The sequence below is a fragment of the Amblyomma mixtum genome, chromosome 7, assembly GCF_055824585.1.
Source record: "Amblyomma mixtum isolate Tamu chromosome 7, ASM5582458v1, whole genome shotgun sequence".
Taxonomy (NCBI): Eukaryota; Metazoa; Arthropoda; class Arachnida; order Ixodida; family Ixodidae; genus Amblyomma; species Amblyomma mixtum.
This window is the reverse complement of record NC_143018.1, coordinates 20,086,916-20,114,723: the sequence shown is the minus strand read 5'-3', so window position 1 is coordinate 20,114,723 and position 27,808 is coordinate 20,086,916. Positions and strand designations below refer to the sequence as shown.

General features: G+C 45.4%; 2 protein-coding genes and 1 long non-coding RNA gene across 8 annotated transcripts in view; 1 reads left to right on the top strand and 2 right to left on the bottom strand.

The window, feature by feature from the left end:
* Positions 1 to 1,562: 1,562 nt before the first annotated feature.
* On the bottom strand, positions 1,563 to 18,072 carry LOC149335161 (uncharacterized). Of its 6 annotated transcripts, none has more exons than XM_089551828.1 (4): positions 17,779 to 18,072; positions 11,686 to 11,796; positions 3,728 to 6,519; positions 1,563 to 3,216 (listed from the first exon to the last, which is right to left on the bottom strand). In XM_089551828.1, the coding sequence occupies exons 2-3, from the start codon at positions 11,762 to 11,764 to the stop codon at positions 6,158 to 6,160; spliced, it is 441 nt and encodes a 146-aa protein (XP_089407954.1). In that variant the 5' UTR covers positions 11,765 to 11,796; positions 17,779 to 18,072; the 3' UTR covers positions 1,563 to 3,216; positions 3,728 to 6,157. The 6 variants fall into 6 exon arrangements, with proteins under 6 accessions (XP_089407954.1, XP_089407955.1, XP_089407953.1 ...); XM_089551829.1 differs by having other exon boundaries at positions 17,891 to 18,072; XM_089551827.1 differs by having other exon boundaries at positions 11,686 to 18,072.
* An 861-nt stretch (positions 18,073 to 18,933) lies between these two features.
* LOC149335158 (uncharacterized) overlaps positions 18,934 to 27,808 on the top strand; it is a 114,033-nt gene continuing 105,158 nt past the window's right edge. The window contains exons 1-2 of the long non-coding RNA XR_016284015.1: positions 18,934 to 19,552; positions 20,319 to 20,542. This is a non-coding gene — a long non-coding RNA (uncharacterized LOC149335158). The remainder of the gene's footprint in view (positions 19,553 to 20,318; positions 20,543 to 27,808) is intronic.
* The window catches only part of LOC149335159 (uncharacterized), a 69,973-nt gene continuing 68,831 nt past the window's right edge, over positions 26,667 to 27,808 (bottom strand). The window contains exon 4 of the mRNA XM_089553592.1: positions 26,667 to 26,860. Within this exon, the coding sequence (XP_089409718.1) occupies positions 26,667 to 26,860 (194 nt within the window). The remainder of the gene's footprint in view (positions 26,861 to 27,808) is intronic.

Below are 27,808 nucleotides of genomic sequence, written 5' to 3'. Positions count from 1 at the left end.
CAGCTAGGGTTGTGTGAATAGTAGGGGTGTGCGAATATCAAATTTTTCGAATACTAATCGAATACGAATACTTGGTTCCGAATATCGAATCGAATAATCAAGGACAGACGCATTTAACCACTACAAAACATTTATTTGAGCACCCAAGAACATCACAGTTCAACTATCATTGATGAAATGAGCACAAAAGGTGTGTGTGGCTGCACAGAAAATATCAGTCTCGAACATTGTTTTTAGAAGAGTGGAAATATCATAGAAGATGGCTAGTACACGGCATTGATAAAGGCTAGCTTGCCATAAGCACAAAAGCGCGTTGCTGGGATGAACATAAAAGGTTGTCATGAAGGAAAACCGGCTGCTCCACATGGTCAGGCAGTAGTAGTTCCCTTCTAGCTGAAACAACTTCTCCAGCCACAGAAAATGCCCTCTCAATTGGCACTGAACTGGCTCGTATTGCGAGGTATTTCGTGCACAGCTCTGACTATACCAGCTTCGCAGGTATAGCCACAAAGAAGCTCACCAGTGCAGTCAGCTACTGCATGGCCCAACGTTACGCATTGCTCTGGGCGCCGCCATGTTGTTATGTCTCTGTCGATAGGACTTGCGGACCGAAATGAACGCCGGTGCTCGCAATAGAATATTCGGCAGGATACGAATATTCGCGTCCTGTCGATTATTCGAAACAACACGAATACTTGGACTTCGAATCGAATACGAATACTAAAAATATAATATTCGAAATATATTCGAAAATTTCGAATATTCGCACACCCCTAGTGAATAGTGCTTTCTTCAGAGCCAAATTTAACACGAGGTGCAATTAAAGCCCAAATCTAATTCAAATCAAACAGCTAGAATCGAATATGAATTGCATATTTTTACAAATATTGGAGTATAAGATAGGGTTAAGACGTGGCTTGTTAAACCTGCCTTAGCACTGCCGCATAGCTCAGTCCAAGAGGCCATTAGCATTATGAACACAGTCACTCATATGGAGTGTGTTGTGAAGCTGAATCCTCCATCCTACGCAGACCAATCATAGAAGCATGCTATGCAGCGGCAGACTGGACTGTCTTTGAAACAGTTATAGCAAAATACGACACACCTTATTTGAAATTCAAGACAATTATTATTCAAAAACGATTTGAGGGCTTGAAAGCATATTTGTTTCAAATACTTATAAACATGCACAATTTGACTTGTTCAGAAAATTGAACAGGAGGGTATTCAATATGCTCTTTGAAAATTTGGAATACTCTCACACTGCTATTTACAGTGCTAAAAAAAAAACATTCCAGAGGAGTGACCGAAATTGGCCCAAGAGGGGCCCAAATCTGTTTCAGGCATTTACAGTTTTCACATGCATGTAGAGCATAGAACAACATGAAGCAGGGAACACCTGGTAAAAAGTGGCTGCATAAAACTTGGAAAAGTGTGTGAGGATGGTCATCCCGCTAAATGCCGCTTGTGATACCTAGTTTCCTACTTGATGTTGACGAGGTCAACATCGCAAGGTTGTGCAGTGCAGAGCTGTGTGAGAAATTAACAAAACTGAAAGGATGCGACTTGTTTGTACTGCTTTATTATCATAAGCAATACGGGCGGACACAAACCTAATCGATACACATTCATCCAAAATGCACACATTGTTTACAACGTGACCTTAAAAACTACAAGTTCCTTCACTAAAAGCTGTTCCTCTTGGAACCATCGGGTTCCAAGAGCATATTATACAGCACGAAATATGTTGCAGTCAACATTTATTACTGTTACAGCAAAATTTTGACAATGCATATACACAAATCACCAGCATGAAGCTCACAAAGTGCTGCTAGCATTCCCCAACTCCCGGGGGTTAGTGAATGGCACACCTGCAACTGCTACTGGCTTAAAACGGGATGCTATAGGGGGTAGAAATTCACCTTGGTGTGAGAGGCATACAGCCTGGCACCAACACTCGCACACACTACTGATAGCATGAAGAGAAACAGATAGATAGTACCAAACATGACACTAAACTGTACTGTGACTGTTTACAGTATGTTCTGTACATCAGCCAAGAGTATGGGCTGCATATCTTGGGATAGGTTTATGGGGTAACGTCCCAAAGCAATTCAGGCTATGAGGGATGCTGTAGTGGAGGGCTCCGGAAATTTCAATCACCTGGGGTTCTTTGATGTGCGCCGACATCGCACAGAACACGGGCCTCTAGCATTTCACCTCCATCGAAATGCGACTGCCGTGGCCGGGATTGAATCCGCATCTTTCGGGTCAGAAGCCAAGCGCCACAACCACCGAGGTGGCTTGCATATCTTGGGATAAAAAGAATACTAACCACAACATCTTAGTTACTAGAAGGCTCATAGCAGTAACCCAGGCGCCACACCACCCGTGACCACCATGTTCTTGTATAGCATGAAATGCAAAATGTAAATACCACGAAGCAGTCTGAATCAATTGGCGGCCTTCTGAAATCACTTTGGAATATGATACATTCAATATATGCAAAACAACATTTTGCATAGCTGAGCTTGTTCAGCTAATAAAGCTTAAATGTTAGTAAAGCTGTTGAAGCCTTCCATTACAAATAAATATTACCTATAACGTGTAATGATTCAGATGATTATACAAACGGCCCTATAAAGAAGCAAAGCACTGACACTATGATGCACAGGAGCCCACAAAGCAAAATGATGCCTTGTGAACTTAGGCGATACAGATACACAACCCAAAGAGTCATGAAGGATAACAGGCAACAAACCATGCACTGTGTCATTCGATAATGTGTGACATTAGAAGCCTTGGTAGTCATGTGATCATCCGCTTGCTCGTGGCTGCAGTGAGATGTGTCGAACTCTGCCCAGCAACCAAATGAACACTCATCATTAATCTGAAGGTGCACTTAATTACCGTGAACAGCTTTCTTCCTTTAATGAGCTTAATCTTTCACCATTCCACTCAATGCTAAGGTTCTAGAATCATCTACGAGCACTTAGTTTTGTGAGATGGCGACAGCCACCGAGGTTACAAGTGGCTGGAAACACTACTGGTACTGCGCCCAATCTGTTGCAGTAACGTAACCACAATGGCTTTTGCAGCGTCTGCCAAAAAATGCATGCTTGAGGGGATGGACCTGCACCAGCACAAGGCCGCAAAAGCCCTGGAATAGTTTTTTTCTTTTCTGGCATGTAAGTGAGAACATGTTAGGTCATGTGCCTTGCAGATAATTCCTGAAAAGAAAGGCTTAGCTTCGCCTTTCACCTCGGGAGAGTACTTAAGTCCAACATCTCGACAGGAAAGTTTACTTTCAAAAGTAAAATGCTCTTGATGCAATGCACCATCAATTCTTTCTGCAAAGTTCACAGATAAATTCGTTATTAGATTCCATTTTTTAGTAGTGCATCTCGTGCACATTTAATGGTGTCTTCAGCTCAAATGCACTGCCTCCATGCCGTTGCTCAGGAGGTGACCTGACACGAGCCGGACGTCCCTGTGTGTTTCAGCCAAATGTGAGAAACACTCATTATGTGCCTTTGCTTTTTGTACCCTCTATTTATTGTGGTCTCCGAGACACTAGATATTCTCAGACGACATCTTTACTAAACGAGCGATGACTGCAGTTAGCAGTTTATACAATTACCATATTTACTTGCGTAATATGTGCACTTTTTTTCATTCATTTAAGGCTTGAAAACGAGGGCATGGCACGAATGCCGCGCACTCGTGCCATGCTCATCCCAGTCGAACGTACAGCACTGCACAAGTGAGCAGGAAACTAAAATCAAATGCCATCAGCCGAAGACACCGCGAGATAATTTCCCCATTATTTTCACAACTGCATGGTCACAAGTCAGCACTGTCACTGGTAATGCAGTATGTTACCTGCCGAACCCTGTGTTCCGTCCACCTCAAGCTTTTGTTACATATCCCTGGTGCTGGTGGTAATAGTAACAAAGGGCACTCTAGATGAGTTAATAAATAAAAATAAATAACTAGACAATTAAGGAAAATCGCAGCCAGGTCCTATATGCGAAAAAAAACGAGTATATATGAAATGCACATCAGCATATATGTAAACAGCGGCCATCCGCAAGTCTCGGGAACACCGCAGTTAGGTGGCACATGAAAACAAGGAAACAAAGACAAATAAAAGGTGAAGTTAAACCCCTGTCATGTGGTCATCTTGAAGGCCCTTGAACCAGTGGTCTATTGACTATACGGGCGGCTCCGATGGCCACCGAGTCTATTGAGTCAACAGAGCAGCACGGCACTCTAGGATGTGGAGCGCTGGCCGAAACACGCTCGGGAATAAAACAAGAGCAGTATGGTCCTTGAAAAATAAGGAACTTCAAAATATGCAACTTATTTTGCCGAAAAAAGACAGCCCAAGTGAAGAACCACTGCAGCAGGCGTAATACCATTGTTGCCAGCGGTGCAGAAACAACCAACACCAGCTACCACAAAAGCATATGAATGCTCCTACAGCTTGTCCAAGACAATGAACTTCATTTCGAAAGTGAGTAATACTACTAAAATGAACAAAAATTTTGTTTTTAATCATTTCAGATTAAACTTGCTGGTTGACTACAAGCATGCGTGCAAAATTATAGGCGGCGACAGCAGTTCCAGAACACCTTGGTTCACGTGAGATGATGAAATCTCTCAATGGCGATCGAGTTTGCTGTGTAACAGCAGCACAGCTCCTCTGAGCTCGACCTTCGATTGAAATTCTTGAAGACTCTGGATTCAATAACCTTTGAAAGTGCCGGCGTGACAGGGGTACTATAGTTACTGGCAGTTTTGTGACCGCTGCCACCATGCACAAAAATGCTCTCTGCTTTTTTATACAAATGAATTGAATTTTGCAGATAAAGCCTCCCAAACTGAGAGCATAGCAGAAAAGTCACAACTTTACATATCTAAAGATATTGGAGTGCTATTCATGCTTCTGTGTAAGATGCTGGGACCTCATAGGCATTGCTTCCACCACACACCATCCACTTGTGCTGCACGTGTTTCAACTCTAAATCTCAAGAAGCGAGCTCTTCATGTTAGCCTGCAAGTTCTGCACATCGATGTACTTTAGACCAGCAAATGGAATCCAGAAATACGTCCCGTCTCAGAAAGGATCAGTAATTGTGCAATAAAAACTTCCCACAAATTACACCCTAAGCTCAAGCTAGCTGCAAGTGCTTGTGTCTGCAAACAAGCCTCGAACACTAACGACAGAAATTTCATTTCCATCTTCCCATCATAATTAGCATATCATATATAGACAAGAAATTCAGAAACATTAGTATTTCAGTTAACAGGAATGTTTCAGTTCCTTTTTTTTTTACTTCAGTAATTTTCTGGTCGATTACAAAATAATGCCTGTAAAGCATTGTAATGGCTAGGCAGTAATGCTCTGTTATATCCAACTAGTTCCATCCATGCCATGGCAGCCGTATGAGTTAGCCAAAGTGTCGGCTTTTCTCACACGAATGCATGCCTTGTCTAATCCCTGGACACATGCACTGAGCTCAAGAAGATACTGTCCTTCCCAGCTCACATGTTCTACAAACCTATATATGCCTAATGGCACAGGGAAAGCAAGGAGGTATGGCCTTTATGCATCGCACCTATACTACATTTCATGCATTGCAGTCAACGCTGCACAGGCTGTGGAAGTAGAGCGCCAGCAAAACCATATTACTTTGCCATGTATCATTCGCTCTTCCCAAAGCCTCAATAAGTGTTTGGATGAAAGCAAAGAGTGTTATAAAACGAAGTGCTACCACTGGAAATTGCAGTCGAAGCTGAGAGGCAGCACTCAGTGTTCGGGCCCTCTGGATATAATTTTCACCGAGTGTGAACTACTTTTTAAGCATAAATAAAGTAAGATCGAATCGCCCTACCAGCCATGCATCATACCGCCACATGTAATTCTTGCTTGTTAAAGTCTCGAAATGTGGCAAGAGGTAAAACAAAGTCAAGGCACTACAAATTTGTTGCAACAAAATACGCCTGGGTTCGCTCGGATGTACGGCGAACTACTTTTTGGGCACTGACTTAGCCTGCGCAAACTTAGCCTGCGTGAACAGGCGTCCTAGCTTCGGCAGCACTGACTAGTACTATGCATGAAATGAAGTATAGGCACTTCTAATTGGGGCCCGCTTCACAGTGACGCGTAGTATTCGAAGGCAGACGTGTGCTTCAGGGCGTGCTTCTTGAGGCCCTGTTGCTGGGTGAAGGTCCGCGGACAGATGGCGCACTGAAACGGCCTCTCACCCGTGTGAGTCCGCATGTGGGTCGCCATGTTGTGCTTCAGGGCAAAGGTCATGGGGCAGAGGTGGCATTTGAATGGCTTCTCTCCCGTGTGGATCAACTGGTGGCGCTTCAGGTGCCACCGGCTCGAACTCATGTAGTGGCACACCTCGCACCGGAATCGCCGGTGCCGCAGCGGAGTCGCTATGCTCGAGAACATCGGCCGCACTCCCGCCATCGCCATCGTCTCGGCGTGGCCTCCGTCACCGTTAACTGTGGGAATGGCAGGCAAAAAAGGGAAAAGTGAATCGCACGAGAAACACGTCACTGTTCCATCACTGCTCCAGTGAAAATGCATTTTTCTCTGAACTTCCCTTTCCAAATTTTTTTCCGAGAGGAAAAACACGCAATCATTCAGACACCTCGCCTGCAAAGAAGCTTGTAGAAACTAGAGGCACAATTGAACTACGCTGCTGAGACAAGTGCAAACTGCAGCTCTTGAAGATGAGCCTTCATTTAGGACTCTCTGGTAATAACTTCTGGTACGTCGCTAAGCAACAGCCTTTTGCAGTCAGCCGTGCAAGAAGCATGGAAGCTCATGCTGAGGCTCAAGTGAGCAGAAACTTGCAATACCCTGTTTTCTATATTATTATTTGAGCATTCGTTGCTCTCTTCTTTCCAGCACTGCATAGTTTGCGCTGTCTACATCACAACAGTTATAAAAATTACAACTTCAACATTGCCAAGATTGGCTGCTGTACTAGGCATGCCGCGGCTCTCTAGCAGCAAACATAATCTGTACAAAAGAGACTTGCACAACCCAAAAAGAATTTCGAAAGTTTCAAAATGTTTGATTCATTTTGCTGCTCTCATTGTATTAACGCAGTCTACTACTTCCAGTTGTCCCTCGGGTGCATCCAGAACCCTGTGTTGAATGTACAAACTGAGCACTGAGTGATATACCCTTAAAGGGAAGCTGAAACGGTTTTTTGAGAATTCGAGGTTATTCAAGAATTCGAATCTATGAAGCTTCTAGGTAAAGCATGCAAAGTATTTTTGCACCAGCATTTAAAATGGTGACATAATCGTCGATTAAAACCACGATGTTGTTTAGGCTTCTCCTTACTACGTTGGAGGAGTGCAAGGAAACTCAGCAGTGACGTCATTGTTGCCGAAATTTCAGATGTCCGCTGCTTACACCTGCATGCTGCTGTGCGTCGTCAGATGGCGCCAAACAAAGCATCGTGAGCTTCACCTTCGAATGCGTCGGTTTTCTTCCATGGAATAACCGTTTCTTCGCTGGAAACGTAGCGCTGTCATACGTGACGTCATTATTGGGGCCTCTGCCCGTCGCTGTGCGCTTCAGAGAAGCTGAACGCCGAAGACGACTTTATTCGGCGATTACGCCACCATTTCAATTGCTAGAGCAAAATGATTTCGCAGGCTTTAACTGCACATTATGCACATTCGGCAACCTTAAATTCATCGAATTCTAAAATCGTTTCAGTTACCCTTTAAGTTAAACAGATATTATTCTGGTACTCCGAGTCAGCAAAGACAAATATGCTTTCATCGCTTCCATATAATCCAAAACACAACCACAAATACAAAAATTACAAAAGACAACATGGAATTAACAAACGGAAACAACGGTGAGAAAGGAAGCATTCACTGTCCGAGTTTGACAGAAAAGCATCACAGTTGTGCTTGACTTTCTCCCTCTAGCAAACATAGGTAACCAATGCAACAGGGCTTCTCGCGCGAAACTGCGTTAAACATGTGAAAATTAGCTCGCCATACTAGAACAGAGAAAAACAGGGACAGGAAAAATTTCCACCTTCCAGATACATTCTGGAAAGTTATCTCAGTGTGCCTCGCACAACTTGACTTACATGCAAGCTTTTTTATGCAAGAGGATATAGGCAAGCACTGAATGATACAATGAAAACCATAAATGTGGGTTCCTTATGCAAGGATTCACATAAATGGGGCACTTCATGTAGCTTGAACCGACGTTTGCAAGAACCTTTTGCAAAAAACTGAAGCAGTTTTTTTTTGTAGTCACCTGATGCGCTTCACAGCTTTTTGATCCTTATTAACTGAACTTTTACCATTGCAGATATGTGAAAAGGTTAGCTTAGAAAGTTGTAAAGTGTTACAATAGCACCCTAAGGCATCAGTCATAATAAATGCTTCAGCCCTTAAAAACATGTACAAAAGTGAGAGGCAGACAACACATTCTGTACATGTTGAGTCACACAAGCTTTGTTCAATGCGAAAAAAAAGTTCACAATAAAGTTAAACTTCTGGAGATTGCAGCATTTGGAGTTTCTCTTGATGCCATGTAACTCTTGTTCCGTAACTTCCCACATTAAGGTTATCGCTCAATAATCAGTTAAGAAATAAAAAAATGTGCACTACACTAGGTGACTGTCAAAAATACCCCTTGTGCTCCATTCTTGCAAAATCAATCATCCTATTCTTAAACCCTGTCTCCCAGTTGCTGAAACACCTCACATAGCAGGTTTGTCCAAAGGAAAATAAATGGGGAGGAAGGGGGGGGGGGGGGGGGGGGGGGAGCAATTCTTTATTGAGTGCATCCCGCAATGAAAAAAAAGATAGCCTGACATCAGGACAATATCTGATAATTCCAAAATATGAAAAAGAGTGTTTGCAATTTTCAAACAAAACTAACATAGAATTCTTGCAGGATGACAGAATTTATAATAAAGACTTACAGAACAGGTTTTACTGCAAACCAGTTTTATTTCCACACTCAGCGTCGGAGTTATCGAGAGTCCTACCGAGGACTGCAGCAAAAGGAAATGGTGTAAACATACAACTACGAGAGCCACATCACCAACTGTGGTCCATAACGTAACTCTCAGAAACAATCTTTGCCTAACAAAACAGGAACACTCAACAATATCTTCCATCAACGAAACATCACAGAGACATCGAGGCACGTAAACAGCCATGATGCAAGAACTAGCTCAAGAAAAAAAACTAATGACAATTGTCTGACACGAATTTATGACTAGTAATGTGAAAAATAACTTGACTGCCACCTTTATTTGACCGAACTTTACTCGATAAAAGCCCATGAGGTTAATGTGAAGACCTGGCAATGTACTACAACTACAACACACGAAAAAAAGAACAGCCCTGAGGACACAACAGAATGAGAAGTTTTCCTTAAAAAACTTAAAAGCATAATATACAACTACAGAACAATTCTGCGATGTTAACAGGAATACAGTCAGTGTTATCTGCCAAAACCACTTCCCCTCACGTGTCATGGCAAAGTATAATGACAGTGACAGTGTATAATGTGCTGGAAAATAACTAGGCACATCGGATAGGGTTATTTCATGTTGCAACAAATTGCACAGTTTAAACAAGTTCAAGACAGACACTTAATGGCACCTTACATGATGTGAACAATGCTGCATCATAATGACAACACCTGAACTGAACGGAATGTGCAAGCTTTTCTGTTTTGTGCATTTGCATGTTTAAGCAATGAGCCATGTGCGAGCTACTGTGTACATTGTTCAGTTTATTCATGATGCACCAGGGCACAAGGCTGGCCATTCACAACGCCTGCATGCTATTTATATCACCGTCTGTGGATACCCTGTAGTTTAAAAATTCCTCATCTCAATACACAACCCTAGCGTTCGACAACCACTGCTTCAACTGAATAGGGTTTTACACCCCTTTAACATGAGCACCGCAAAGACCTTAAAGATTCAGGTTCTTATGTTGAAAGGCTCACAGCATAAGCTCACAGCCTTTGCTGCAAAGGGCCTTGGAGATTAACGCGCCCACCCGAGACATTTGAAGCCATAAGGAGCAGCCTTAGAGAACCTGTAACTGCAGTACGATCCAGTGTAGAACACTAAATGCAATGAAAGAGAAAAATCTCAACCAATAAAAATGTCTGAAAATATTTGACTAACTTAATTACTGACTTTAATATTTGTGTTGACTAACAGGATCACATGAAAGAACTAGATAAAAAGCAGGAGACCAGAGTCGAAAGCCAAGCTCTAAACCAAGTTTTACAAAGGACTGTGATAATTTGTCATAACAACCTACAATGCAATATTAGTTCAGACATAACTCAGCATTCTCTGGCCTTCTTTGGATGACTGCTACAGTACATCACATTTGTTTTTAATCCATATGTCAAGTAAAGCAAACAGTTATCACAGCACAAAACCATAAGGTGGTTAACTAAGAAATCACAACCGTGAAACACCACCAAAAATCACCAACATGAAAGGCAAATTAGCAGTGGTGGTAGCAGGTCCTTCTACATGATAAGACATGAATTACTGACCATGAAAACGCCTGTAATGCCACGCTTTTGGTGCGAAGTTAAATCAGCCCTTTCTGTCACCACTTTCCATCAGCCAGTTTTTATCTATGATGAATAGTCATCATCACAGGTACCGTTTCAAAAGGCAATTTTCACCTCATATTCTATCCTCTGCACTATGAAAGTACAAACCATAATTTGTTTCACTAGCGGGCAAGCAAATCGACAAACGCAAACTTTAACAACTTGAGCTAAAAAACAGCAAAAGATAACATAGTCGATGACCACATAACACAGTGCAGTCACTGCATTTTTCTTTAACCGTTTTTTAGCTCAATCTATGGCAAACCAACCAGTCCATCTTAGAACCCCGAACAACTTGTAGCACCAGGGGAGATGCATGTTTACTAACACTCACACAAGCAGTGAATATGGTCAGATAGGGTCAAATTTTCGTATCCCAAGCTTATTACAGTGTGCGAAGTAAACAAACACTCACATAACCGAGCCTAAGCTAAAAAAAATGTCTTACTAGAGGAATGTGTCTATAAAATGAAGGCATTGCGAATGGACTAAGCATGAAGAGCAGTAATGGACGCACCCGCTTAAGTGCCTACAGCATGCACTGGAAATTGCGATGCTCATGAGAGAGCTGAAAGGGAACAGAACTAGTATGTGCAAGTGTGGTACTGCTTTGACTGCGTCCCCATATGCTGGTCCCTACCGTCAGTGCAACACTTTCTAAAGTGTTAATGGGAAAAACAAAGTCAATATGAAGCGGCTTCTCTTTACCCTGTTTGGTTTACCACAGTTCCATTAAAATCACACGTTTCATTAGAAACATCACATGGCTGGTTCAACGCCACTGATGCCACAACTCCGCAGGTGTCTTGCAAGGCGCTGCTTACGGGCGAAGCGCGCGGGGCACAGGCTGCACGCATACGGCCGTTCGCCCGTGTGTTGTCGCATGTGAGTTTTAACGCTCTGCTTGGCGGTGAAGCGTGCCTGGCAGATTGGGCAGTAGTAGCGGCGCTCGCCCGTGTGCGTCACTTGGTGTCGCTTGATCCGGTACATGTCTGGGGCAGTGTACATGCACCGATTGCACCGCCACACACCTGACACCCTTGTCCACGGCGGTAGCCTCCTCGTTTCTGACACAGGGTCATCGGCCTCCTCATTTTCGCCTGCCCACATGGTGTCGTCTACAGTCCAGGTCTCAGGTGCCACTGAAAAAGAGATGCCACGAAACAAGAGTTGACAAATAAAAGGCACGATTTACAAAACTGCAACTCTTGAAAACACGTCAGCGAGAGTGCTAACAAGACGCTTGTCTTGCAGCAGTGGTATTCTTATTTTTGTGGTTAGGCACATGTGGGATATAAGCAAGGTTCTGACAGCTCAGGAAAAGTTCAGGAAAGAATGCAAAGGTCTGGACGCTGATGGAGCCAGAATCTCGATTTAGGCACTGTGTGATTTGGAAAGATAGGAGGAAAGTGTAAAATCTGAAAGTTCCTAAGCGACTGTCTTGTATCATTGAAGCCCTGAACTAGATACATAAATGTTCTGTAGGCAACAATAACTGCTATGCTCACTGCAGCAAAAATTGATATTTTAAATTGCGAAGAAAAGAGGAAGAGACCATTTAATAATAAAAAAAAAGGCTTAGAGGTTGGCCTGATCAGTTAAGTTCAGCCTGTAAATTAGCACTGCAGACTTTCATTTTGATTATGTAATCTCAGCAAACCTCGCAACTATGCAATGAAAGTTAAGGATTTAAAAATTTTGAAGGACTGAACATTAGTTATTTTTCTTAAATTACAGAGCTGCAATTTTATCAACCTGTACTCCAACTTTGGAGCAATCAAAGAACATTTCTTGGTAAATGTGAAAATTTATTTTGAATTGGTACATCACTTATGAAATGAAAGCATTCAAACTAAATTATGCAATTAAATATGCAATAGAAATGAACCTCATTAAACTCTGGTCAGTCACTAACGAAGTTTGGAACTACCTATATCCCTCTACAGGCAACTAACTATATCCCTATACAGGCAAGTTGTTCTGCTATTGTGGTCGTGAGCACTGTGATTCTAAGTGATTCTAAATAGGCATTAAACAGATGTACACAGGTTCCTGTTGATGCAAGCATACGAATGTGCTGAAACCTTCACAGTTGCAAAAAAAAACGCCTTAGACGATAGTGGCTGTCTGGACCACTGCCACAGCATGTTTGAAAGCTCGACAGTTTTTGCCATGACTGACCTGTTATTACAGCCATATGTGTATGAAGCTTCCAAGAGATAATGTAAGTCGCCCTCAAACTTGGTTTAAATACTTGGGCTATGTAATTAAGATAATTTGTGTCACACTGCCCATAAATTCAAAAGGAGAACCAGTTGTGCATACAATGTCAACAGTGCAGTGCGGATGGAAATGTATAACTAAGTACGACCTATACAGTTGCATTTAACACGGCTTGCAGTATGCCCTGTACTTTTAATAACTACTCAGAAATGTGTTCAGGTGGAACCAATCCACACACTATTATCCTTGAAACATAGGGAAAATATGAGAAGCTGCTTAAACACCAGGAAGTAATTTAAAAGCTCTAGTAAGAAATGCAACAAGACATCGAGTGAACATGTTCAAAAAGCACTGTGGTGTGCAATGGCTACTGCTAGTAAAACCTATGAGTAAGGCAAGTACAAAGAGCACAAGAACAATGTTGCACATACAAGGTGTAGAATTAATATCCCGCATTTCAACACAGTTCTCATGACAGATACACTAAGTGGCCCATGTTCCATGTTTGTAGATACATTTCAGTCTCCCGCTCGAGTAAAATTGTACTACAATCAATAATTTAAAGAAAAGGCTTACTGCTAACCACAACAAAGATATAACAAGGAAAGAAGCCGCAACAGCCTGTTAATCGTCTCGCGACATTATGTCACTGGGACTACTAAACAACCAAACCAAACAAATGCTAGAAATATCAATGTGAGATAAAACTCTAGACCCTCAAAAGTTTTGTTCCCCTCTACAGTACTTTTGCATGAATGACCCGCAGCATTAGATGAAACATTTTTAAGAGACTGACAACCATGATGCACTTAACACATAGGTAGTCACCAATGTGTAGTAACCGCACAAGACAATTACCTCTGCTACTATGCATTGCACGAAACTCTTAATTAGCAGTGTAAAAAATTTAGATGTTCTCGGCCAGTCACATTTCACAAGAAAATCATATCTTGTAAGCAGGTGAAGCATACATCAACTTTTGCAACAGCTTAGGTAATTTGGGATCATCCATCTCAACATTTGACCTGTGATTTAAAAAAAATAGTTGTGTGCTGCAGCAACTACATGAGCTGCATATCGTTACTACAACGATGCAATCGACTGCCAAAAACAGCTACTGCAAGAATGCTTATTCACACAGAGCACTTCCACGTATGCTGGACTGCACACATCCATCAAAGTAGTTGTATTTGCAAGACTTGCATATATCACTTGGTGAGAGCCCTTATCTTGTGGCCAACCTGCCTGATGATGATCCTTATATAACAGCACAATTACACAAGCCTACAGGAGGCATAAATAAACCAGATGGCTTTCCTAGGTAGAACATCATAGCTTTCATCGCAAACTATAACCATTCCAGTAACAACAGTACATCATGTGGCACAAAAGCACAAATCCCACCATACGTATTTGGCAAACCACCAAGGCTGTTAAAAAGTATGATTCCCTGAAAAACTTGTAGAACATGCTGTCCATGCTTGGAATGAAAAACTACGATGCATGGATTTTCATTTTTCACAGGAGACAAGGAACACTGATGAACAAAGCCCACAAATTCAGAGTGCAGTTAACTGTGCCTTTTGCAATTTTCCCTTGCCTTTATTACTCAAAAATGCAAGTGGGGTGGATGGACAGCTGTATTATCCGTTTTGCTGAAGTACGAAGTGAGAAACATTAGTGGTTGCTTCTTGCAGTGCTTGATCAGACAACAACATCCAAATCTACCACGAAGACATGATGATACAACTGAGGGTTCTCACATACATATTCTCTGATATAAAGGTCACCTGCAAAGTCATTCCCCATTTCAGATTTCATTATTGCTAAAAATTACTGATTTTTGCAAATATAGGAACAGTGGTCCAGGATTTTAAAATGTGAGAATTTGTCAGCAGGCAGCCAAGCAATCCCAACATTCAACGAAGTTCAAAACAAACACTGATTTTCCAGATAAGCTGGCACAGGGTCATCCACTCTTAGGGCGAACACACATGTGCTAGGCTGCTTGCTGTCTTCACAGCCCCAGTGTGTCCGACCTGCTCCACATTGAAGCAAAGTGCCACAGGCGCAGAGAGACCTGGAGGTGGTGTTTTGCATGGTCTAGGTCAGACAGACTGGCGCTCTGAAGAGACAGGCCACATGCTCGTGTGTTCACCCTAAGAGTGGCCAACCTTGTACATGCAGCTCTTAGTCTCATAATCCCTTATCATCTTTTATGTCAAGAACAGCAACGTAACAAGTAATGAACAATGCGTTAGCAACTAGTCCCAATGTAAATGCAGCTTCAAAAAATGCTGAACATCAAGAAAAGCATGTTGAGGTCTGGAAAACTCCGTAGGCCCGCATCAGTTTCCCTAGCTGAAAATGGAAAGAAGAAAGTGAAAAAGGCGCCTGGAAGCACCTGTCGCAGAAATAAGGTAGCCTGTGCAAAATGTGCACAAACAAATGAAAAAGAATCACAACAAGCCTCAGAACAACAAGCCTCAAAACAAGCCTCAGGTTCTCTTCGTACAAAAACTTCCAATTAATTCAACACAAGTTCACCAATGTGCTTTTGACAAAAATGGTGAACACTGAGCAAATTTAAACTGGAGCAAACTTCACTCTTTAGAAGTGAACAGCCGGCAGTTCTCCAGCTAACATTTGCGAGTGATTACCATTCAGACTGCATGATACAAGCCTGGCTTGCAATCTATCGGGGCTATTTTACATAGAGCGCAGCAATTCTTACAAGGTGCCCACAGCGTCATTCCACTTAGGTAGCAGCTCTGACCTACGTCCTCCTGATGCCCAGCTCAAGAGTTTTAGGAATACCAGCTCAAAAAGCATACCATAAGTGAAGTAGAGATCTAGTACCTTAGAAACTAACATCTGGGTCTTGTATATGAATGCATGCGACTTTCAGCTTTAAAAAAAAAAAAATGCCAGACATATATGTTTGTTCATGAGATGGTAAACTGTACCATCAATTAGCTGCAAGATGCCTCGAATGAACTAAAGATCAACACCTTTTCAAGGAACAACACAAAAATGAGGCATTGATTTGTATAAATCCCAACTGGCAGCTCCTTCCAACAACAATGTACAAGAGGCCTTTGAGTATCAAACTTTTCATGCAGATGAGTTGGTCTTGAATAGCTAGAGCAGTAACCTTGGGCGAGGGGACACAAAACTTTTAACACACCTCAGTGGATCAGTTTTAAGACAATGATACTACTTAACTACCATGTCAAGTGCCTCAGGACACAGCACGCACAATTTAAGTTTTAAAGCAGGTGCCTTCAACTTCATCTAACCTACTTGCAACTTCCTTTTGTTGGAATGCATACCTTCAAGCAGTAAAGTCCACCATATGCAATGACAATTAGGGAGCCTAAAGCTGGCCAAGCTGCTTTAAAAGATAAGCAAGCAGCCAAGATATTTCAGTAAAAAAATTAAAAATGCAACTAAGGTGCATACAAAATGTTATGCTAACCTATACATCCTTCCCCCCCCCCCCCCCCCCTTTCCTTTACTACGGTACTAAATAAGCTGCACACTAACAATCTTCACACCACAATACGTCATCTTGCCGTCAATGCATCACAGCCTTTTGTAGCGTGAGCTACATTGGCCACAGTCTGGCCGTTTCGCGTGCTCTCTTGCTCGACCATACTGCGCATGCGCGAGGAACAAATGACGTCATTACGCACAGCTGGCATGCTTCTCCGCGCGCGCTCGCCGCTACGGGCTACTGCGCATGCGCGAGGAGATTGCGCCGCATGTATAAATGTGGTGGGATACACAACTACACCGCCGTGTTCCAAGGAGGAATAACGCCAACTGCAATGAAAACAATGAACGCCGACGGCCTATGGCTTCAGCGCTGCGTTTCTGGCACAACCTTGTCAATGCCTGCAGCCCACATCTCTCTCTCATTTGAAGGTTTAACAGGGGGGAAACCAAGCTAATAACAACAAGCTTAACCAAGATATACCAATACCTCACGCTACGTATATACTGGCTTAGCAGAGCTAAGCCACTGCCATTTTTTTTTTTCATGTAAAGCGAAACGTTTAGCTGTGCACATATCTGCACCAGGTTTCTGTGCATGACAACGGTCTTACTTCTTCCGGCTACAGATCCCGATCAACTTCGATGCCAAAGGGCAAAACGACCGAACACATCGCGGGTCTCGGCAACGTTCTGATGCGAACGAGCTCGCTCCTGAACCAGCAAAATAACATCTGACAGCAGCTGCTGCATTTCCGAGACAATATGCTTGTGCACAAGTGCGGCAACTTTGATGCATACATGCCACACGGGCACAAGCACCGTTCCTCCACACCCAGCAGCTGCTGTCATTGAGCAGCGCGCTGCTCGTGTGCTCTAGACATGCCTGGCGGGCACTCTACGTAAGCTACCACTGCGCAAGCCCGTGACACTAATAAAAAGAAAGAGAGAGAGAAAAAAGATCATTCTTTTCGCCTTTTACCCCCTGCGGTCCTCGTTAGGGAAACATGTATGCTGCTACTTTTACAACATAAACAGCGTGAGGTATACACAATGCGGGCTTCAGATGAATGTAGCGCAGATCGCAATACGGACAGTCCCGGTTTAGTAAAACGGAGTGGGAATTTTTGAGAGCCCAATGCCATCTGTGGTCAGATGTAAGCGAAAGCTAGACAACGAAGAGCGGAGTTGTATACAGCAGACGAATGCACCCAAATAAATGCCAGCGCGGACTACACGAGTGTGACGGTTCTCTGCGCATGCCGAAAAGTAACGTAAACAACAAAGGGATAAGCGCGTCCCACAACTGTTTCGGTAAGATATGCTCTCGATACGAGAAGGCACTGCGGTGCGGCGTTCGCATTTGCATAAACTGATCCAATAAGCCTGAAAACAAAAAATCGTACACGTAATAGAGGGGGAGGTTGCGAGCAGCTACACACGAGAGCTGCCTGCGCCGAGATCCCGCACAGATGTCTGGCGCAGATGTATCGTGTGATTTCCCTCTGCGCGACTCGCCTTTCAACCGGAGGACCTCTCGGCACAATCCAGGCGGTGAACATCAGATGATGTAGCACCTAGTCATCTAGAGCACTTCGATGGATATGCAGTTGCAATTAGCTGTATGAACAGTGACAGCATTAACTTTAGAGACGCAACCTTTCTGGGGCTTTCGCCGCAAACGACGCGAACGCACAGACGCCATATTGGCGATGATGCCGATGCAGGTGCTATGGTGCTAGTACCATAGAGAAGAGTATCACTCAAGCAGGGTCGAAAAATGGGAATCAGTTCTTAAGGAAGAAATTAATCTATCCGCTTCATGTTAATCTCTACTTGTCCGCGCAATTTCGTCCTTCCGTCCGTTCATCCCATTGACTCCACTAGGGGGCTGGATGGCGCATATCATCATCATCAGTGCCCGAAAGTGAAACCATTGAAAGTAAGCATTCTTGTAGTTTCAGTTTCGGTTTTCACCTTTGTACTTCGTCTTTCCATCGTTTTCGTCTTTTTTCACGATAATGCCCACCTGTTGCACCATCACCTGCACGAGAAGACCAGCAGATTCTTCTGGAAAGGTATTTCAAAACGGTCTTTTGCACTGCAACGGGACGTTACTAGCAGACGACAGGACGTCGCTACACACAACACGTTCTGTCAGCAGCAAAATTTTGGGAATCTCCAGTCCGTGGCGGAGCAACGCAAAACGAAACGCAAAACTACTCCAGCGTCATCTACCGTGATTACGCCCGAGGGTGAGGCTCACAGCACCTCTGCGTTAACCATTATTTGTGCATGCCTGTCCTTTCTTTGTTATCAGGTATGTCTCATCGCGTTCTTCGTCGGGATACGCTTTTGCCACTCGCTGCTGGCACTGAATCGCTGTGTCACCACCACTGCGCGTCCATGCGCGTCTGTTTTGGCTGCTGCGATGGCGATCCCTCGCGCGAGCCTAAGTAGGACTGGCTCCGAACGTCACACAGCGCCTCAGCGGCTTCCGTGAGTCTGATAAGCGCGTCACGAGGCAGCAACCGTCTATATAGGCGTGCTTGATAGCGAAGGAAGGATAGGCATGCGCAAATAGGGCTTCAAATGCAGTTTCTGTGAGTGTCTACAACATGCTTGGAGGCGACAGATGGCACAGGAATGCAGTTTTGCGGCGTCCACGGACTTAACACGAATGACGCTGGACTACCGCCAGCGCCGCGAAACGACAGTCATCGGGAACGAGATAATGCTGTCGGTATGTGTATGGAGGCTGACGATAGCTGGTGCGCAGCTCGCTTTGACTGCTTTTTTGCCTTTGCCCGATCGCCGCGTAGACAGTAGGCACTATATAGACCGCGCGCTCATTACGTGCGCGTTTCTCTGCGTTTTGCTCTCTGATGCGGCCTCGCACGTCCGGGCACCGCATTGCAGTTTTCTTATCACGGGAACCCGAAACTGCGCGCTAAGTTGCCTCAGTTGATGTGATGTGATGCACGTTCCCGCACTCTAAGCCCAAGTTATACCATCAGTGGGGGGTAAAGTTAAGAAAGAATAGGTGGGAACTAACTCCAGGCAGCCAACTTTGCACTGACCACTTTACGGAATTATTTTTATATCGGACCGAAGCGAGGGCGCGGCTACTATCCGCTGAGGTGCCGACGGCGTTCTGGTTCACATCAGCGTTTCCAAAAGGTATGGTACTGCTTTTTAAACGGAGTGTATCAAGTACTGTCTCGCATATTGTACTAATTATATGCCTGAATGGGCTTTTGGTCGTGATACTTGGTGCAGGTGACTTCTAGCGCTCGCCCTCCGTTCATCTTCCTCATGCACATTTTCCCTCGCGCTGTGCAAATCGAAAAAGGCACGCGCTGCAGCATTCGTTCTTCTCATCAGTCGCTCTCACGCTGTGGATCTTCAAATATATACGCTAACGACTAACCCGAAAATTGTTTTACGTGCTTCTTGTGGGTGCAGCGGTACGAACGTGGCTGTGCTGTGGAGTTAGGTTAAAAGCACTTCTGGCAAGTAATAGACATCTTAAAGCGATAAACATCACCCGCGATCTATGACACGAAACATCGGCTGCCTGCATCTCGAAACTGAAACTGGCTCTTCGAGGGGCAAGTGTCAGGATTTCTGTCATCGTTCGCCTGTTCTCTGCTACGCGAAAATTCGGTTCAAATATGACCTTAGCCTCATAGTGTTTCCACATGTGCTCCTTTACGCTTGGAAGACAAGAACCGGATGTAGTACGTATACGTCTTCACCGCGGGAGAGTGAAGCCTGCATGTCTGTGTTCCTCACTGAAACTACCGGGTCCTCCAAATGAGACTCACGTTTCTCGCGTTCAGTTTGCTTATTCCTTTGATATAAGAGCAGATATCACGCGGAAACAATGGAAAGAGCTACGAACGAAGAGACGAAAAGTACGACTTTTTGCTCTGAAAAACTGCAGACACCCGACTTCTGGGACAAGCCGACCAACTTCCGGTGGCTTCTCTTGCGCTCGGCAAGTGAGAATGCGGATGTCAGTGGTCCGTCAACACTACCAGGAAACTCGCGAAAATATAATGCAGCGGGTAAAATGAACTTAATTCGAACCCAAGCCTCTTGGGTGCAAGGCTGTTGCTTCTAACCAATCGGTCATCTCCGCAAGACTCCTGGGAATGTTCTACTAATGTAAGTAGATTTTTTTTTGTCTACCGTAACCATTGCTGACTCTGGAGACGTTCTACAGATGAACAGCTGTCATAATTCAACACATAAAAAAAAAGAAAGACTCAATCATTGTGCAATTCGAGATTCAGTGACAACTGTTAAGGTATTTTCATTTCGCTCTACACTGAGGTATAAATAACTGGAGAGCGACATGCATATATCCATTGTTGTAGAGCACTGCATTTAAAAGTTTTTCACGCACGCTCTCTATCCCGCCGTACCATGGGCACGTGGGTCCACCGCCGGTGGTGGTGGTGGAAATATTTATTGCCAATAATTAGAGATGGCGGGGGCGGAGCCCCTACATGGCACTTGGGAGCCATCCCCGTGTAGGGTGGGCCCCCTTACAAAGCAAAGGATAGCCCTTGGAAGGCTATCCTAGAGTGGGCGCTAGTAATGACCTTGCGCTGGTCCCTGTCGGAAGTACTGGTGAGTAGGCGCTCGCAGTAATCTAGGGCCACCTCTGGTGCTGGAGGATGTGGGGATGAGGGTCAAGTGAGTAGTATATGTGTAAAAAGTCTCCAGGTTTGCCACAGAACTTGTAGCTGGAGGGAAATTGATCAGGCAAGCGGGCTTGGAGGAGGATGGGGTATGGGGTTGTGCGCGTTTGTAGCCTGCGCCAATGGGCGGCTTGTGTGATCGCGAGAGTCGGAGCAGGGGGAGCGTATGTTCTCCCATTTTTGCGGTGGTACGTAAGCACGTCTCGAAAGGACAGCGGGCACTCCGCAATATCCGAGTACGGCCGTTCCTTCCCAGCCCGGAAGGTGAGACCTCGGGCCAGGGAGTGAGCCTCCTCGTTACCTGGAAGGTCAGCATGCACGAGTATCCAAATACGGGTGACAGATTGTCGGGGTTACCAAGTACGCGAAAGGCGGTGGGTGGTTGGGGACACTGTGCCGTTGGCAAAGTTAAGGACAGCCGTTCTAGAATCCGAGATGATTTTGCGGGCGGGCGTGGAGGTAATGGCTACCGCGATGGCTGCCTCCTCTGGCTCGGTTGTAGAGTTGGTGAGAATTGAGCCAGAAGTGAGCAGTTTTGCGTGATTGTTCGTGACGGCTTGTACTTTGCGATGGTGTATTGAATAGGCGGCGGTGTTGGCATAGGCTACACCAGGGTCTTCTCCAAATTGTCTCTGTGAGGCTTGTCCCTGGCTGTTCTGCGGTTCCCGTCCCTTTCTGGGTGCATGTTTTTAGGGAGAAGGGGTACTAGAATTTTGGATCGCATTGCAGGAGGGAGCGGGGTGCCTGGAGTCCTATTGGCGATATGTGTAGAGAAGAGAGTAGTAGAGCAGTACGTTGGGCCAGTTGGTGTAGCGACATATTCAAGAAAACTTTGCGCAGATTAACACAAGACGGAGGGAGAAACACGCACACACACGCGAGCGCAACGACAGTAGTGCGCAACCGGCTGGTGTGCGTGAGAGGCGGGCCGTTTGGGCTGTGAGCGCCGCCTCACGGAGTTCTTCATGGTGTTGTGGGCTCCAATCTTGAGTAGGCGCTGCGTAGAGGTGCTGGAAGGAAGGCGCAGAGCTGTTTTCGTGCAACTTGGGAGTAAAGCATTTACTTGTTCGCGTTCTTTACTAGTGAGGGGTAGGTAGGACAGAGCGTATGTGACTCTGCTAGTAACGTATGCTCGGGTAAGGCGAAGGGTGTTTCTTTCGTGAAGGCCTGTTTTCCGATGTGCTAGACGACGGATGAGTCGAGTAGTTTGTTGAGCGTGAAACTAGAGGCTTTGATTTCATATCCATGAGCTCCATGGGAATAGAGTGTCATTCCTGTCACTCTGATTTGTGCTACTAAGGAAAAGGCTGTGTGCCGATTGTTAGAGTGATAGGTGGGTTCTCAAGGTGAGTGGATTTGGGCCTGTAGAGAAAGAGCTGAGATTTAGAAGCTGAGCAGGATAAGCATCTCTCCTTCACATGTGTATCAGTAGTATTGAGGGCTGTCTGGAGATGGGTCTCTATGCGGCGTCACTTCTTCGATATGCCCAGACAGTGATAGAGACTGAAATGTATATCTGGAATTTGCGAGAGTTGTCGGCGGATATGAATAACAGCAAAGTTAAAAAGGATCGGGGAAAGTACCGTTCCTTGAAGGGTTCCCCGAGCAGCGAGCTGGATATTTGGGAGTGTGTGGGAGCTTAGTATGAGGGTTGCTGTTCCCTTATGTAGTTATACATATGGCTGCTAGAAACCGTTTGCCTGGTTTTCGGATGAAGACAACTTTTGCCTCCTTTCATTGGGGTGGCAGGCTGCCTTGTTGCCAGCATTCATTAAAGTAATCTGTTAAGGGCGTTATGGACCGATGTCTAAGCTGCGTAAGGCTTTGTTGGGGATTCCGTCGAGTCCGGCAGCTGAGGAGGTATTTATGTCCTGGAGCTCTGCCATTACTTCTGCTTGAGTGATAGTCTTACTCAGAAGGTCATTAGGGAGTCCTTGATAGTTCGGGTGGAGTGTGAATTGGAAAGGTGGGATGTATGTAACCTTAAGTTCCCGAAGTATATTTGCTGGCGAAGTGGGGGAGGTGTGAATTAGTTTTGTGAGGTTGTGTCTTTGCAGTGTCGTAGGTTGAGATGGTCTATTAGATGCTGGAAGAGGTTCCATGTTTGAGGTAGGCTCATGTTACCATCAAGACGGTTGCATAGGCCCGGGACTCCCAGTTTTGCCTCGAGAGCGCGGCTGCGTGTGTCTTGTAGCGAAAGCTACACTAGGCTAGCAGAAGCGCATTTTGCGGGGCCGAGCAAAGGCCTCGACTGCGCATGCGCCGTTACCATGGCAACCAGTTGCGCTGGAGCCACAGGTGCGCGCCGTCGCTCCGCCGCAGCCGCTGCGCCGACTGGGATATCAGACGGCGCTCGCTCCTCAGACGCACCATGGAGGAAGGAAAGCGGCCGTGCTCGTCACGGCAGCGTTATAGGCTGTGTGAAATTGAGTCTTCCGATCCAGAAGTCGTCGCATGGTGCGAGGCCGGCCGACAGCGTGGAAACGAGGAGAGAAAGGCTAAGCGGGTGGCACAGACGTCCGAAGAACGAGAGGAACGTCTCGCAAAGAGACGCCGCCAAGCTGCTGAACGACAACGACGGCGTGTCGCTACCGAAATGCCAGTAGACGAAGCTGCTTTCGACACGTATATCCTGGCCTAGCTGAGTTAAGCCACTGCAATTCTTTTTGTCTTCGTTCAATCGAGCCAGTCTGCGGCGAAAGGTTCTGTTCCACCTCTGGGATTGCCAGCGCCTTTCAAGGCTGGCTTTAGCTTCCCAGAAAAGTAGGAGGTGGGTGTCGACGTTGTCACTGGGGCAGTCAATAGGAAGTTGTGGTGTGACTGCCTGGACATCCTTCTGTAACTGTGTAGTCCACGCAACAATGCCAGTAAGGAAGATGTCCTTTGCAACGCTAGTGCCGATACGTGTGGGGTAAGTGGAGTCAGTGATAAGAGACAGCCCTGGCTGCTGCGCAGCCTGCCACACTCTGCGGCCTTTAGGGGAGTCATGCGGGTCCGCTACTGAGCCTCTCCTCGCGCGGCGTGTTTCGCCGTAGCCGCCTAGAGGCAGGGCGAATCCAGTGACTGAATGGCTTGGTGCAAAGTTTAGAAATTGTTGGAGCTCCATATCGCTCTACGGCCGCTCAAAACAAGTGTTTGCGCCACGGCGGCACTAATCGCGAAAGTCATCGCTTGTATGTGAAACAGGCTTCAGACGGAGCGTGCCGCATTGCTCCATTCAGGGGCGCCAAGGAGGGAACGCGGGCTCGCACTGCTTTCAGCCAGGGAAGAAATTGCGCGGTTTTCATTTGTGGATAAACTCCGCGGGCACCTGCACGTCCTTGTAGGTTTTTATTGCGAAAGCAATACTACTTGCACTTTGCAGGGTGACCACCATTGTGCCGCGGCGGTGACCACCATTGACCTTCATTTGACCTTGATTGCATTAGATTGGATTACATTAGATTGGACTGGATTGGATTGGATTGGATTAGATTACATTAGATTAGAGTAGATTACATTAGATTGGATGGGATTGGATTGGATTGAATTGGATTGGATTGTATAACCGATGCATCACCACAAGTCTAACCACAAGCACCACCACCAGCTACACTACCAGCTGTACCATGGCGTAGGTACGGATATTGCTTTCGCAATTACCGGGCTTAACCAAGCTAAGCCACAGCGAATTTTTTGTGTAAACAGTGATTCAGTATTCAAGCGTACGACAAGTCCGTCGCTGAAGTAGAATAATCACTCAGACTTTCCTTTTTATTTCTGCAAAAGCGTTCCCGTGCGGGCCAGTTTACGTGCTGTGTTCGTGCGCGCCGTACAAAGTCTTCCTCTTCATCCACCCGCGTGCCCATTGTCCCGATCACGTCCGACCTGCGGGAAAAAAAGAGCAAAGGGTTAATTAACTTAAAACTTCCACGACGCATTCTGCGCTTATAGTACGGCCAGTTTTATTTTCCACTTGGCAGTTTCAAAAGAACGCGGAATGCAGAATTGTGCGCGCTCTGTCCCTAAACCTTTTGCGCCGCCTTATAAATATGTTACAGGATTGCAAAATTTGCTGGATACTGAATCCCTGGCATAAACGTGTGGCCATTTTTCTGGCCCGCTTTATAGAAAAGCTTAAAAACGCCTGGCACGCCAAAAAACGGGTGCTAGACTTTCCGGCGTTTTTTTTTTGTCGCAGAGAATTATAGGTATAATAAAAAAGCGAACAAACGCGGGGTAAAGGCGAAAAAAAACTAGCTGACTGGTATCCAGTGCACCGAATGTTTTCTTTACGCTACTTAGTGCTATGGAATACGCTTCAGGCATGAATGTATGAACTGTACCAGGGTAGTGCTTAAAGGGGCCCAGAAACACAATCTTAGTTGACTGTTCTGCCTGTTGACCGCATAAAGTGAGTTACAATGGTGCTATTAGCGTCGGTAATACCACGTATATTCCGTTTTTTAATATTTAAATGTCCTCCCCAAAACAAATTCATGGCTCTGATGGTGTCGCCACACAGTGGCGGGTTTTAGCAGCGGATATGACATCACCTGGCGCGAGCTTGATGATTGAACAAACAGTAAATATACTGCAAATTGTGTGAATAAATAGAGACACATTTTGTCACCTGTCGGTGTTTTATATTAGATCAACAAAAACAACTTGTTCGTCTTAGATAAAAGCCCTGCAAAGCAAGTAAAATAAAAATACACCACCAGGGGCTCTGGCATGGAAACGATGCTGCCAGTCTCAGCAAGAACGAGTTACAGTGAGCAGGCAACCATGGAGTGCAAACTTCCGCGACTTGCTCTGGCAGGCTGTTTTGATTGGTTGCGCCAGGTGCCGTCATTGGGAGAGCGAAATAGGAGTGGGAAGCCCCGCCAAATTGAGTTGAGGGCAGCGTTTTGTTTGCGTGTATTTTGAAATTTCTTCACTCAATAACTCCCGTTCCTGTGCATCGATTCCTGTAATTCTTTTTAAGTCAGCATCTGTGTGACAAAGAATCCACCTGAAGTATAGCCGGTATCCCCCCAAGCAGTTTTTCGCAGCCCCTTTAAGGCGCATCAAAGCTACGCAGTATCCTGTAACTAAAATTCTAGACAGCCTTCTCCCCAACAACTTTTACTGGCATAGCCATTTCCCAAAACCTGAGTGGGAATTAACCGCCAAGAACGTGTTCCGAAGACGAACTGAAGTTGGCCTGTTGTCCTTAAGGTCCTTTTAAACAAGATAAATATACAATAAGTGTTTACTGCGAAGTGCGACTGCTCTTTGCACATATAGCGCCTGAAGTTGATGACTTATCCATTGAAACAACGTTGATGCAGCCCCTTTTACATTTTTTTTTACGACAGAACAGTAGCACCCTGTCAGAATATGAAATTTTGCCATTTTGTTCGCAACTTAACTACTCAAGACGTCGCGCTACATGCGCCGACGTCACCAGTAACAGACCCAGACTGGGCGCGCAACCGACAGCAAGCGAACTCAAAGAAAGCATGCATTTGCCACGTAACGAATTACGTCATCTGCATTTGTTTTTTGATCAGATGATGGAGAACGGAGCCCATCCTTCTGCGCAGATACTGAGAGAGAGAGAATCACGTGCCGTCTATGCAGATCTTGCGGCACTCCTGCTTGGTGAGGAAGTTGTTGAAGTTCCTCCCGCAGCCGGTGTAGGTGAACTCGCTGCAGGAGGCCCTGTCCGGGTCGTAGTAGAACATCACCATGTTCTGCAGGCACGTGCCGGGCTCCGGGGGCTGCGAGCACGGGTCCTGGACGCACTTCGTGAACGCTGCGACGACGGGTGCAAAGCTTATTACAGCGAAAGGCACGCCACTGTAGCTGCGACGCATTTCGCAGAGAGCCTTCCTATGACCTTGAAACGACCGTGAGATAAGTCATGGCTATTGTTGCTATGCAAATATACCTTAACCATGTGTGGTCCATTTAGTGAACCACCTTTGACCTTCAACTTTGACCTTCAGCTTTGACAAACGACACACATTTCACCGTGAGCCTTCCAATGACCTTGAAACGACCTTGAGATAAGTCATGGCTAGTGTTGCTACGCACATATACGCCACCTTAGGCGTTGAACGTTGACCACTTTGACTTTGAAAAACGACACACATTTCGCCGTAAGCCTCCTAATGTCCTTGAAATGACCTTCAGATAAGTAATGGTTGCACATCTGCCTTACCATGTGTGGTCCACTTTGGTGCTGCACCACTTGACCTTTGACCTTTCAAGCTGCCGGTAGAGGGCGGTAAGAAACCACGTGGTAATCGCGTGGTGTCGCGTGATTTAACTACACTTGTGACGTCAGGGTATGGGGCATATAAACCGGAGCTGTGCGCTTTCCTTTCGCTACGTGAAAACTCGGTTCAGCAGAGTTGAACCACTTGTATTTTTTATGCCGTCGCGATTGGGATGTCCTGACGAAAAAAAGAAATGGTAGGGTTTTAACGCAGTTAAACCGAGTAGACGTGCGAGATCATGTGTTTAGCTTGGCCGGGTTATGGTTTTGCTTTGCTGGGCCGTCGGCACGTCTGGCGACGATTTAGACACAGGTTAAGCTCTGATCGAGGATAAGCTTATCTGATCTGTTCGCGTCGCAGATTGAAGTCGACGAAGACGACTACGTGCAATGCACAGCGCGAGAGTGTGTTGCAGTTTAACACAAGACGTGATAAGCTGCGGCTGCACCATAGTGCTCTCGTGCAGTGGCCAGCGAAGCTGA

Excerpts from the sequence above, each read along its gene's own strand:
- LOC149335161 (XM_089551824.1), bottom strand. The coding sequence starts at position 6,604 with ATGCATTTTCACTGGAGCAGTGATGGAACAGTGACGTGTTTCTCGTGC.